Here is a 14365-nt window from a genome sequence, read left to right as displayed (position 1 = left end):
CTCTGCTGTTCTGTGAGTTTGTCTTTTTTGGGGTGTTTTTGGTGGTGTGGGTTTTCTGAGATTTCTCAAGCATCATGATGTAAACACAGAAGCTTATTATTTAGTTGCAACAGTGCACTAGATGATCAGGAAGCAAGATCTAGTCTGTCCTCTGGAAAGCTTCATTTCTTGTCTTCCTTTACAGGGACACCCAGCAGAGATGTTCCACTTGGATGTGGTAGCTCTCTGTATGCATTTTCCAAGGCTAGGCGTCAGATTTCTTGATCCTTGCTTTAAAGCCATTAGTGATGACAGATATTTATTCACATGTGAGTGAACGTAAGATTCCATTATTAAAACTAAGGACTATTTTAGCACAGATTTAGTGTGTAATTGAGGTTATAGTGATTGTGTGTGCATATAATGCTGCAGTAGGCTAAATTGAAAGTTGCAAAGTGACAAAATGCTGTCTTGTACTATTTGTAGTCTATTTCAAAAAAATAAACATAAGACTAATTTGGTGACTTTGAATTTGTTTTCTTTGGCAGTGTGGGATAAAAGCCTTTACAGATCAAAATAAGCATTTTTTAACACACCCCTGTGAATGGAGGCAATTGGCCTCTGCTGCACGTTCCTGTATCAGCAGAAGGTGTTTGGCAAGGCGGGGTGAGCAGAAACTACTCTGCTGCCATTTGAAGCTGCGTTCAGGTTTTGCTTTCTGTTGTCACCAGGGCTGAGCTTGGCATAGATTACATGCCAGCTGTCTTAGGCACCCAATTTCTACTGGCCTGCTAGATGCCAGCTTGAAAGAGGTTTCACTTTAATTCACTTTTGCTTTGCAGGAGAAGACAGAGATATTTCCCAGTGGTGTGTTACTGCAGTATAGTTGTGCTGCAAACAAGAATTACCACAGTGATACCAGTAAGCCTCTGTTGAAAGTCCTGGGAATCGGGGAACAAGTGTAAGCCTTGGAGCTTAATATTGTCCTCTTTATCATCACCTATTGACCTACATTGAATAGATACAAATTTATTTTTTGCCTGGGTTGAACTGTATTAATATATTTGGTGAGCTTGTAGTCTGAATTATGTCAGATCTTACATCTTTGCCATAAAACTTGCTAGGATTTTGGTCTGCCTGATGTATGCAAGTGCATCTTTAAATTTATCCCTTTTCATTGTTTATCTGCTAGTTTCATCTGCTTGCTGCCGTAGGCAAGAGATGTGCACTGAACTGGGCAGGACAACCAAAGGACACTCAAACTAATAGCAAACAGAGTTAGTTCAGGTGTGTTTGATTACTGCTTCTCAAATACTTCATGAGTCTGCAAACAACAGATAAACCAAAGTTTGGAAGATGAAAATTGTTTTTGGTGATATTTTGACGCTACTTTTTTATTTAACACAATTGACAGTGAAGAAGCAGTCTAATAGCCTTTAAACTCTTTGATTTTAATTCATATCACTATATTAGACTTTTGTGTTAAAGTCTTAGAAGAGACTGTGCAGCACAAGCCTTATTTTGTGATGTGGAGCCATTATTCATCTGCCATTCAGCAGGACTGTTTCATCTGTTCTCTTTGAAACAGTGTGGAGCTTTTCTGTGGGCCTTAGGAGGCAGTGATCCAGAGCGTCCCTGGAAATGGGGTTGCTTAATCTTTCTTTTCTGCCCCTCTCCCCTCTGATGGCTGCCCTACAAATAAGTATTATCAGGCTCTGCTCTTTTGGTGTCCTTTACGTACCTTTTAAAGGGCATTGTCTAATGAGTTAGATGAACAGAGAGCTAACGTAAGATCTTCACTTTGTTTCAGAGAATTTAGAGACTTTGGTGGAGTCATGTCCACAATGAATTGAACATCAAAAGCTCAGACTTCACAAACACTTCTTGGAACTTTGCATGTGATTTGTTTGGGGGCAAAAAAACATATTTTGCTTAAACATCTGCCTAAACCTAGTCCGATAAGCATAAACTAATTTGTTGCAGTTCTAGAGGTCTTTGGAGGTTCACAGATAGTATGAGTTTAATATAAGCAGTTGCTGCAAATGCCAATGAAAAAAAAAAATACCACCACAAAAAAAAAAAAAAAAAACAAATTGCAGTCGTAGTTGGAGTAGCATAACTGCTTCTGTGGGGAAGGTACGGAACCAGCTAATTTTGGAAAAGAGGGAGGTGAGATAATGTGGACCTCTCAGGAGCCTCAGTATCTGAATTTCCCACACTTGGATGGTCAATATCATAGTGACAAAACAATACTAGTAAATGTGGTATTAAGTTTATATATGTGCTACATAAATTACCCTAGATGTTTGGACGAGTGTATGGTTTTTTTTTTTGTTGTTTTGATTTTTGTCCTGTGTGTAACTTGTAAATTAGCTTTCCTCTTTAGGAATACATTTGTTAGGTGTGAAATTATTTTCTTTCTGGTTAGTCATTTGACAACTCTCCATCTGGGCCACGAAGCCTAGGATAAAGATGCTCTGCATGGTCCTATCCTATCACTGTCTTGAAGGTGATATCTAGGTATTATAGCCCCTTCTTATAACTCACTTTGTTTTCTTATTTGCCCCAGTTGGTTGTTGCTACAGCAATGTTATGCACTTGGCATACAGCCAGAGTTGGGAGAAAAATGCAGGCTAAAACTGAGTGTACTCAGAATATTCATCGTTATTTCTAAAATTGACTTGGCAAACTGATTGATCTGTCATGCTCTTAGGAACGAAAATAACCTGGCTCTGAGAGTTGCAGTATCATCAGGCCGGTAAAGGGACACAATAGATGCTTGGTTCATGAAAGACCTTGTGAGTCTCGCCGGGGTAGCTGGAGTTGTGGGGGTTAAGGAATGTATTTTAAGTGGTGAGTGATCAATGCTGGTGAAAGAAACCTTATAACTAGTAGTGAAAATAACAGGAATTGGGAATGAGATTTTTGCATGTGTAATGCCATGCAAAAGTCTGTGACCTAAGGATATTTCCCAACTGCTGTCATATTTTGTCAGTGTATTACGTCGTTTCTTTTTCCTTTCTGCTTGCTGTTTGCATGTTCAATCAGGCAGGGGATGTGTAACCTACTCCAAGTGCTGACACTGTCAAATTAGCTGTTGCTGTTCATAGTTTGGTTTTTCCCAAATAGCCAACAGGCAGCAGCTGACAATGGGATTTTCAATGGCAGAAATGTACAAAGTATCAGTATAAAGAAATAATGGAGTATATTTTCTTTTGTGCTGTTTTTCAGACTGCTCTGCAATGACTACAGCAAGATACAGGCCTACTTGGGATTTGGTACTTGACCCATTAGTGTCGTGCAAGCTCTGCCTTGGTGAATATCCTGTGGAGCAGATGACAACAATAGCACAATGCCAATGCATCTTTTGTACCCTGGTGAGTTTGCTTTTTTATTAGGCATTAAAAAAAGGCACAATTTTAACTGCAAAAATTACGTGTGTTTCTGCTGAGTGGATTTCACCCTGAAGTATTGATGCTGCAGTGGAAATAAATGCTGTTGCTGCATACTTGACACAAATACTGGCAAGTGAACTTTTCTGTTTTTCTGTTAAAAAAAAGTTTACTCAGCACTTCTCTACACTGCTGTATACAGTTACCTCCTTAGCAAGGTTATTCACATTTCCCCTTTTATCTGTCAGGGGCTTGGATTTGGGGTTTTTTTTTTAGGTTGGTTTTTGTTGTTGGTTTTCAACTTCAGCTTCAAGTCTTCCTGGAACAAAGCCATGCGTTCACTTGTAACTAGAAAAGTATTTAATATATTGTAGATTCTAATTTCACTCTGTCATAATTACAATCTTATAACAGGTTTTCATTACCATATTGCACAAATGTGTGCCTAGAATAACAAGAATCTTGTCAGTTAAGGATAAAGCACTATTTAGTGAACATAAGTGTAGTACGTAGCAAAGATCATAATCACAGTAAATTGATATTTCTAGTTTACAAACAGAAACAAAAGTAGTAGTAGTTTTCCATCCTTAATGATTTGCTGTGAAAATGTTAGATCCTTTAATTTTGCCATGGGTGCAGGTACACAAAAGACATTGTGACGGTGGTTCAGCAGTGGAAAAATTACAGTAACATCAGTGAGAATATAATTTCTGAGATACATGCTCAAAGACTTTAACACTGTCAAACTCTAGAGAAGTGATAGGTTCAGACATGGGATCAGGTAATTTTTAATTCTGAAGTCCTTTTCAACAAAGTTAGTTGTTTTTATTTTGAGGGTTTTTAAATGTTGAAGAGCAAGGATTTTTTCAAGTAGTCTTTTCTGTCTTTTATTTCTCTTCATGGAAATATTATTCTCTTTTAAATAATAAAGTTTTTTTTCTGTTGGTTATTGAGAAACTATAGAGGATTGCCAACAGAACAGACAGCTCCTTTTTGTTGCTTGCTGAGAACAGCAAAAAAGAAGCAATGCAAACCACTCTGTTTCTAATACACATAATATTCAAAAAACTCCAAGTTGTCACAACCAACTTTAATGTTGATGTTCCATGGGAAAAGAGAAAGTTAGTACAGAGGCAGGTAGACAGCTACAGTCTGTTGCAAACACCGTGCCTGTCCAATTTAAAAAATAAGTATTGCTTCATTATGCACTTTCACAGGAGTGTTTGCTAAAGCAAGCACAAGTATATAAAATAACAAGCTTCATGAAAAACAGAGTAACAGGCTTTGTGCAAACTGTTCTCTGCTGCACAATGGATAGTTCTAGTATTTACAGCTGAGTGTTCTGTATCTCTCCTTGTTGCCTGGATGCAGAGAACATTTTAATTTCATTTTTCAGTAACATTTAAGTGGCAGCAGAAAGGCCAGGTTACCAGATACATCTTTTCCTTCCCACCTTTTTCCTTCTGACTTCTGCTGCCAGCACTGACCTTCCATTTCTCCTCGGTGGAATAGGGTTACTGACTCTAACTGCTGTTTTGAAATATATAACCTGTTACGTATATTAAAGATGTAACCTTTGCAAATAACCTGTTCTTAGGACCTCGCGTAAGTGAACTTACTGTGCTGACATTTGATTCTGGTGTTGAGCTTTATTCGGGTGAAATAATCAGGCCGTCTTTACCACTTGTATTTGATTGTCTGGAATGGTTAATTCAGCTTTGCCCTGTTTAAGCAAACCAGCATACCTTGTCTGCCTCTGGTCTACCATTTGTTTGAGCTTCACTACAGTGACATTTAAATGCCCTTAAAACGTTATTTACTCTAAAGTTTTCTTGTGAATTAATAGGAAATAATATTACCCTAGCTTTCCTTGGTGGTGGTGGAGGAAGAAATAAGAATCAATCTCAGTAATTGCAAGAGACAATAGCTATAAACCTGCAACAGTCCAGGAATTCAGCATGACCGAAACCCAAGGCCTCCATCTCCACTTCCTGAACAGCCTGCAGATTAATAAATTGCCTAAGAAAATACTCCCATAATAGGCAGGCAAGACTGTTTAACCCATTGGCAGTGGTTAAGGAAGAGAGTGACAACTATGCACTCCACCAGTGTTTCTCCAGTGATGATTTCGAGAAACTTAGTGTTTCCGGAAATCATCGTTGCACTCCTCAATTACTGAAAACCAACAGGAACAAAAAAAAAAAAAATCCTTTCGACTCAAGACTTTGGAGTCTACATACAGTAGATCCAGTACATTATACTGTGATGAGTGGGAATACAATTGGAGAAATATTTGACTATCTACTTCGTTCTTGATGGACCAATATGTAATTTTGTTCTGGCTTCTTGCTTTTATGTAAATGATGTGAGGTAACTGATGGCCTCTGCAATAAAGGAAAAGGGATGACTGTTACAAGTGTGAAAACTATTTTTGCTGCAGCTCTTGCTCCTAGCTCTAGCCCTTCTGTCTAGATTGCAGCAAGCTGAGACAGTGTGAGTATGTGTTACAAAGAGATCTTTCAAGTGCGGTGCTACTGGTATGTAGGCAGAATTTAGATCAACGTGCAAATTTCTCAGTCCTATAATATTTCTGTCTGCAAGTCTTCACTCTTTATAACCATCAAAGTGCTGTGGTAAAGATCTCATGAAGGATTGTCTTTTCCTGACGCTTAGACAATAACATAGCATTGCTATTCAGAAAGATAGAATGGAGTCACTGTTTCCTTTTGCTCTCTGGCAGAGCTGTGGATGGACTGAATAGAGCAGACTACCACTCCTCTGGTGATAAGGCATAGACGCTACAATTTCCCATCATATTATTTTGCCAGTTGTGGCTATTACAGTACTCCATTATGGTTTTTATCGTTATGGTTGTTAATGCACACACAATGCCGTGAGCTCTCTCAAGTTTTGCCTATCTCATACATTAGGAATGTATCCATTGTTGGATTGCTGAAGGTACCAGAGGAACAAAAGCCTAGAGAGTTGAAAAGAAAACAAGCTATTTGCTCTTGGCTTTTTGTTTGGGTGTTTTTCCGAGTATTGTCAAGGGGCAAGCTAATATCTCTTTCCCTCTGGAATCATGTCAGCAACAGGAGCAATCTTAAGTGTACTTTCCAAATTTTGGACCCAAATGCTTAAATGTTTTGCTTTTTATTAAATCACTTTTTCCTATTTCTAAATAGCACACAGTAGATAGCTAGTAGTCTTAAACTTCAAGATAGACACTTAGCAGTTGCTTGCTCCAGGAGAGGTAATTGATTTTGCGTGTTTTCTTCAGAAAGCTTTCTTTGTGACACTTGTCTCCTTATGGAAGGAAAGAGAAAGTAAAGCAAACAGGGCATCAGGAGTTTTTTGTGTTGTTTTAATTACTGCACCAAAAATCTTCAGTTATTACTTAGGCTTTGCTTTTTTGGGGGGTAAGGGGAGATAGGGAGGGAGCAATTTTGGTCCAATTCCTGCCTGAAATTCTGAACGTTCTATAATCTGTGATGAAATTCTCCTGTCTTTTAAAGGACAGGGTGTTCCCTTGATGTATTACCAATTGTATATGTACTAAAGTTACAACAGATTTTGTTCCAGTTGGCATTTTTGCATGAAAGTTAATCAGTTAGTTGCTGAAATGTGTTGTGATTCATGATTATGTGTATGTGTGTACATATATAATTTTTATATATATTAACATAACACACAGAAGTGTAAAATAATGTTTTGCAAGTACAGTGATGTCACTGCCCTTACTCAAGACAGGCTAAGCTCCTCTTGCCTTCACATTAGATTGTTCAGTCCCCTTCAAGATTTTATGCAGTTCTGATCATTCTGGTACTGGAGGATTTGTTGCAAATACCTAGAAGAAGTATGAAGTGCAAGAGAGAACTTGTCTTTGATGTAAAGAATTATTTTGATTCCTCATCTGCAGTCCACCTTGTTTACCGATGGAAGGAAGGAGTTGTATTCAGATATGTGAGAGATCTTACAATCAAAAAGAAAGTAATAAAAGTAATGTTAAGACCTACCTTCCATTGCTTGTTTGTGATTTCTTGTTGGCCACCTATGGATGTGTAGATCAGCTTTAAGGTGTTTGAAACTAATACTACTATGCCAGTTTTATATCTGTTGAGTAGATACTTATACTTTGATTCTTACCCATAGGCTTTACCTTAAGCCCTTGCAACAGCTAGTTAATATTCCCTGGACTTCTAGGTGTCACTGAGTTTGGTAGGACTGTGCTTTCAGTCTGTATCTAAGTGTATTCTATCTCAAGTAGCATGACAGTGGGATAGAGAGAGACTCTCCTGCTATCACTAGCACTCTTTAACCAGGATGTCTGTATTTGCCTAATCATGAATATTCGTACATGTCTACTTAATTCTGGTCACTCCTCTAATTGAGCTTCACCATAGGCTGAAGACCTGAAAGGAAGGGAAGACCTTAATGATCAGCAGGGCAAATATCATTAGCCTGCCTGGAACTGGAAGCAGGCTTTTTTTTTTTTTTTTTTTTTTTTTTTTAATTTTCTGGTTATGCTTGACTGGAAGCACATAGAGGCTTGCTGGCCTCTGAGTTGAAATAAGGGAAAAAGCATGATTACTTTGTGTTCTCCCTCGCTCCAAATGAGGCAGCATCAGCTTCTGCTTCCCGTGGAGCAAGGCAGATACCAAGAGCAGTGTGGATGGGAGCAGGTGGGCTTGGCTGCCTTTGTTTTCTACTGTGCTTTGTCCCTGCTTGCCAAGGGAAACCTGCTGTAGCAGGGCAGCACCGGGCTGAGGCCAGGCTGTCCCCCATCTCTACCAAGAGGAGATGCCCTGCTTGCTTTGAAACAGGAAGGAAGGGGAAACCTAATGGCTTGTGAGGTTTTATAGAGCTCTGGGTATTTCTTCGCAGCTGTAATGGTTTTCCTGTTTCCCGCCAGCTGCTGGCAAAGCTTGCTTAGAGCTTGCACTCACTTCCCCCAGACCTTAGCAGAGAAGTGACACTAATCTTGACACGTGATGTGAAAGTAGAGCCTTCATGGTTAGAGATTGCTGTGTTTGCATAAGGAATTCACATAGCTAGCTGAGTTCTGACTTGAATTGTAGGTGCTGTGATGACAAAACTCCCTGTTTGAATAATAAATTTGCCTGTTTGCAGTGTAATTAGTGTTGGGAACTGTACAACCCTCAGTGAAAATAACTTGAGCCTTCAGTTCTCCCTTCTCCTCCCTTCTCCTCCGTGATGTTACTAAATGAGATTAACATTATCTGTCTTCATCTGGGTGTTGGGAAAACTAGTTCATTTTTGTTTGCATAATGTTTTGCATGTGAAAGTGAAAGGTCCTTTGTTTGCTGCAGGTGCACTGTCCTCCCACTCAGATACTAATTCTGTTCTGAAATAGAATAAACTTTTCTCGAACAACCATATAAGGGAAGACTGATTGTTGTTGTTGTTGTTTTTTTCTTGCCTCCTGAATGTTTGAGTTTCATCCTGCATATGTTGGCATTTGAAAACAAATTTCTTCTTGTGAAGTTTACTTTGTGTTTCTACCAATTGCAGCCCTGAATAAGTGAGAACAAGCAGCTTATGTGAGATAATGGAGGGGCAAAAATACAGCATGAAAAAATATTTACATATACATCCACTTGAAATATCTATTCTAAGATGAAGATATGCACAAACCACAAGATATTATTGTCTCATTTGCCCTTTTTCTGCTATCTACTGATGTGAAAGATTTCTGTGAAGAAAAATTGTTCCTCTTCTATAAATTTTACAGTATACACTCCTATATAAATGTGTATATAAACTCTCATTAAAAACAACCCACTACTTCAAAGGATAGGTGACTTGAAGTCTTCATTGCCTTCTCCTTCTCTATAAAGACATTTAATTTGAAACAGACACTTGTTTTTCAGGTTCTTTTAGTTCCTGTTGCTTGGTCCTGCTTGTGATTTCCGTATCCATTGATTGCTGTGTTTCAAAGGTTATTTGCCGTAGTCTAATATTTCTCAAGCTGAAGAAGTCAGCAGGGCTCTTCTTTCAAGGATAGCTCTCACTGAAAATACCTGTATCCTTGATGCTACCTACATTTCTTCTTGCCCACTTTCATCATTTGTTGACTGATGGCCTGATGCTGACACTTCCCTGTGCTCAAATTGGCACAGTTACTCCATTGCAAAGGGCTGGGAGGCTGCTCATCATCCCTAAAGTGAATATTTTTGTCTATGAGTTGTTTGCATCAGTTAAGAAGTGTGTACTAGGGACTGCTGTGATATTTGAGTGTACTGCCAGAAAGTGTTTGGGCAGACGTAGAGCCAAAGCAGCAAACTCTGCACTGCTCTCCACCGGCTAAATCGGCAGCTGGTTTTGCACTGACCACAGTGCATTTGCAATGGGTGAGTCCCTGCTCCTGGCAGGCTGCTGGCCCGTTCCCATCCTGAGATTCTACCAGCTGATGGGAGCACAAGGACTTTCGGACAAGACCAATTTTTACAGATCAGGAAAGGATGCTCAGATGGTTTGTCTTGAGACATGGAAGCATATGGGTTGTATTTATCTTCCCCAGCTGTTTGGCTGTCATCCACAGGCAAGATGATGTTTCTGGGTTTGGGCTGACAATATGGGGACAAACGTTTTCGCAGGGCCTGGTGTGACAGGACAAGGGGTGACGTTTTAAACTAAAAGAGGGTAGATTTAGATTACACATAAGAAAGAATATATATATATATATTTTTTTTTTTTTTTCTTTACAATGAGGGTGGTAGAACACTGGAACATGTTGCCCAGAGAGGTGGTTGATGGCCCATCCCTGGAAACATTCAAGGCCAGGTTGGACGGGGCTCTGAGCAACCTGATCTGGTTGGAGATGTCCCTGCTCCTTGCAGAGCTCTGGAGAGCCTTGCAGGTGCTTGTCTTAGAGTCAAGGTTTTGTATGCTTGTGTAGCATGGTTTTTATCTCTGCAACAAAACAAAGGATAGAAAGAGCAAGCATGTAAGACTCTGTTACCGCTTTCACGTTTGTACATTTGAAATACTGCATGTCAAGATAAGTGACTGTTTCCTCCTGTGACTTATTCTTAAGGATGATGAATCAGTTGCAGGGTTAATAAAAATTGGAATTTTGATAGTGAAGATTTCTTTGAAAGTAGATTATTATCTCTGAGAAAATGTCTGTAGAAGTGGAAATGATCTATTAAAGTTCAAAGTAGTATCACAAACATTAAACATCTGTCTAATGTACATCTGTTTCCAAGATCTAGGTAGCTGTGAGGTTGAATATAGCTTGTGTTCTTGGATTTGATTAGTATAGCTCACAGTATGTCTAATTAAAAAAAAAAAAAATTACTCCCACGGTCATGTGTATGCCTCAAACAGATCTCTCTGATTAAGTGTGCATGGATATTTTCCAGTGAGGCACTTATCAATGAAGTAGGATTAGGACGATACTAAACAGCAAGACTGTAGATCTGCCATAGAGAATTGTGAACACTGGAGCGGCAGTGCAAGAGTATTTAAAAGTTGAGCCTACGATTAAATAAGAATAGATTTGAGCAGGATTATAACTACTACTTTACACAAGAAGGCCATGTAGTAAGTTTGAAAGAAGCTTAAAGCTCTCCAAGGAACCTACAATTTTTTTTTCTTTCCTCTTGCATGTTTTCTGGTGTGCTCTAAGTGTAACACGGAAATTTGGCAGAAAGTAGTTTTCTTTTTCTATGAAACACTAAGATTAAAAATGCTTTTGTCTTGCTACCAGATGAGTATTCTTATTGCTTTTAGAAGTATCCACTGAAATATTAAAAAAGGTAGCATCTGACAGTTACGTATGGCTGCAGGAAATCCCTGCTCTACAGGAACAGGGCAGACTCAGGCTCAAACCTTATTCCATGATTATTCCTTTCTCTAGAGAACACTCCAGCTGTAGGCTGCTTATTTTAGGGGAGCTTTTCCTCTTGGGATTGTTAAGCTTTGTCTAAATGGAAAGTTGTTCTAGAAAGTGACATTTTCTTCAGGGTAAAGCTATCTAGTCCAGAGTGAATTTGCTGTTTGGAGGAAAGGGAGGGGAGCTATTATTTCAAGAGTATTAGCCTCTGCCTGAGACATGGACACCCAAATTTGTCTCTCTGACTTGTTTGTAGTGAGATATATTCACTCACTGTCATGCATGCTCTTTCCCCCTGCCCTGGTGAGTGTTGCACACTGCATTGCTATTTATTATTCTAATCCAAAGCTAAAAATGAGCATTGCATCACATTACCTATTGAAGAGTTTTGCTCACGTATGTAGCCTCATCACGTGAATTTTGAGCTTTGGCTTAGGCTTTTTAGCACAAAAACCACCCATAGACCAAACTGTAGATTTATAGCTACAAAACACTGCAAAATAAGTGCTTTTCACTTAATAGCCTTTCAAATTCTTTATATTTTTTTCTAGAATGTAGAGCCAAAAAGGATCATTACGTTCATCTAGCCTGATGTCATTTGTAATGTGGGTCATAAAATACCAACCAGCATTTCTTGACTTTTCATGTGGTTGAATGCAAGTTTATATATAAATATATGTGTGTGTGTGTATATGTGTATGTATATTTTTAGAAGTTAATCTAATCCTGGTTTGCAGATGACATAGAATTTGCGAGACTTCAGCAGCTTAGTCTGCATGTTGATAATCATCTTACTTGGTAACATTTTCTTGTTCAGTTTGAGCTTTCTTCCCAGTATTATTATATCCCCCATTTTCCCTCTTAGCATTGAAATCAAGGATTACTAATTTTAGAATCAGATTTTTTGGTTAAAAAAAAAAATCTCCCTTGTTGAAAAAGCATGTCAGCCCCTCCTTGTATTCCTGAAGTGCAGTGCAGAGGTCTTAGTAATTGTCTGCCCAAGGTGGAGGGTTATTTACCTGGTTAATATTTGTGCACAGTAGCAAGTGCCTTTGCCTGCCCTTAATATTCACCTTTACTGAATGTATTATAAAAAAATTAATTCCTTTTCATTTTTAGAACTTAGTAAATGCTAGGTTTCTTTCCTTTAATTTCTTCTTTTTTCCATTTCAATTTTATGAGTAGGTGTTTGGGTTTTTTAAGTGTTTTATCAATATTAGCACGTGATGATTTTGCATGTAGTGCACATCTTAATTTGGGGTGGCTGTGGCCTAGTGCCAGCCCTAAAATACATTTAAACTTCTAAGAAATAAATCAAATGATACGGTGGTGATATACTTGGCTCTGCAATCCTGTTATGCTTTTCTGGCCTTTCCAAATCCATTGACTTATTTATAAAATTTCCAGTATGACTTGGCACTTGCATCTGCAGCATTAGTGTAGTCAGAAGTCTGCGTTTTGACAAAATCCACCCAGCAGCTGTTAAGAAAATAATACAGTATAATCTTTTTGCCTGCCTAACTCTCAAATGAAAGGTGACATCTTGAAAAGCTATTCCTTGTCTCCTGTGATAGTAGCAATAACATGTTCTTAAAAGTAAATTTGCTGTAACTTTTCAAAAAGATATGCTCTTCTGTTTTAAAAAATAAAGATGTTGACCAAAAATATTATCAAGTGTTTTTAATTATATCCATTGTGTACGGCACCAAGTGAACACACTTTTTTTTTTTGTCAAAGTAGATAGGTGGTAGATAAATGTTGCCCTACATGGAAACAATGAAAGTCAAATTCCTTCTTATGAATTATAACGGCTTTTATTTGGTTTTGCGTGCCAGGAGAAATAAGTCAAAGGACCATCATCAGAAATAGTCATAATTATTACTTGAATTCTCCTAAAAGAAAATTAAAAGCTGTGGCCTGTACAGATTTATTAGAGTTAAATGTAGCAGAGTAAAATTATGTGTTATGTTTTGGAGACTGGGAAAAAAATAATTATTTTGATTCTCATAGGGTGTTTTGATCTTCAGTTTTAGGCAAAATGACGTGCAGCTCCAAAGCAACAGCACATCAATGGTCACTGAATATACCTTTGTGTGGCACAGTCCGTGATGTACAAAGGTTAGAAGCACAACCCATCTTGCAGCTTTAAATATCAGGCTATGCTTGGCAGCTTCAGAAAGGAAGTCATTGCTTTATTAACCATCTATCTCTGAGGCTGAGACAAAAAAACCCACAAGCATTCCTAATTTATGTAGGCAGCTGATAATAAAACTGCTGCTGAGTTGGGCTCTCAGTTGATCCTTGTGAGAGAATGGATCTGGGCCAAAAATCCTCAAAGTTGGACGTGCTCCTGCCCTTTGTCATGGGGTCAGCAAACAACAGTAGGATTCTTGGATTACCAGGTGAAAGAAAAAGTTGTCCAGACACCAGAAAGGACAACAGTGGTGTGCAGAAAGAGGGCAGAGCAGGGATGAACACAGAGCCTGCATACACAGGGAAAAATACAGGTGTAATGCTCCGGGGGAGCTAAGCGGTCTGTTCTGGCTGATCTTAGGCTGTTTGGCAGCACTGGGCCATGCAATGCATCTTGACCTGCAGTTTATATAACCTTCTATAAAGGTTTAAAGATAGTTTTATATAGGTATGTTTTATATATATAGTTTATACAGTCTATATAACACATGTTGTGCAGGGCTTTGCTTCCCTTTGTCTAAGGGAAATTCCAAAGGTCATATGGCAGTTTGCATGGAGTTCTCTGGCATCCGTCTATGGTAGTATATTGCAGTCTCCTTTTAATTTAAAAAATATAAGAAGTTGTAAAATGAATATTAAGATGTAGATCTGTATAGTTAAGGAATCCAAACAACCTTAGTAGTGTTCTAGAGTGCCATCATATAATAATTGTTCTTTTCCCCGCTTCTGTCATGTGTGACATGAGTATGCATGCCAGGCAGAAACCTAAGCCTCTACAGTTACCTGTTCACTTGTTGTGTCTGCAACATAAAGCAGAATAACTTCCCCAATGACTGTTATAAACTGGTATGTTTAGTTCCGGATTGGAAAAGGAGTAGAAGCACACACGTGGTTTGTTACAGTAGGTGAGCTAATGACTAAAAACTTATACACTTAATCCTTT

General features: G+C 38.5%; 1 protein-coding gene across 4 annotated transcripts in view; it reads left to right on the top strand.

The window, feature by feature from the left end:
* The window catches only part of RNF144A (ring finger protein 144A), a 65416-nt gene that overhangs the window by 34102 nt on the left and 16949 nt on the right, over positions 1-14365 (top strand). For all 4 annotated transcript variants that reach the window (XM_086745330.1, XM_086745331.1, XM_086745332.1 and 1 more), the window contains one exon: positions 3211-3356. In XM_086745330.1, the coding sequence (XP_086601456.1) occupies positions 3222-3356 (135 nt within the window). In that variant the 5' untranslated portion in view covers positions 3211-3221. The remainder of the gene's footprint in view (positions 1-3210; positions 3357-14365) is intronic.

This window comes from Chlamydotis macqueenii, chromosome 3 (genome assembly GCF_036417535.1).
Source record: "Chlamydotis macqueenii isolate bChlMac1 chromosome 3, bChlMac1.mat, whole genome shotgun sequence".
NCBI lineage: Eukaryota > Metazoa > Chordata > Aves > Otidiformes > Otididae > Chlamydotis > Chlamydotis macqueenii.
Note: the sequence above shows the minus strand (reverse complement) of the source record. Positions and strands in the feature narration are given on the sequence as shown.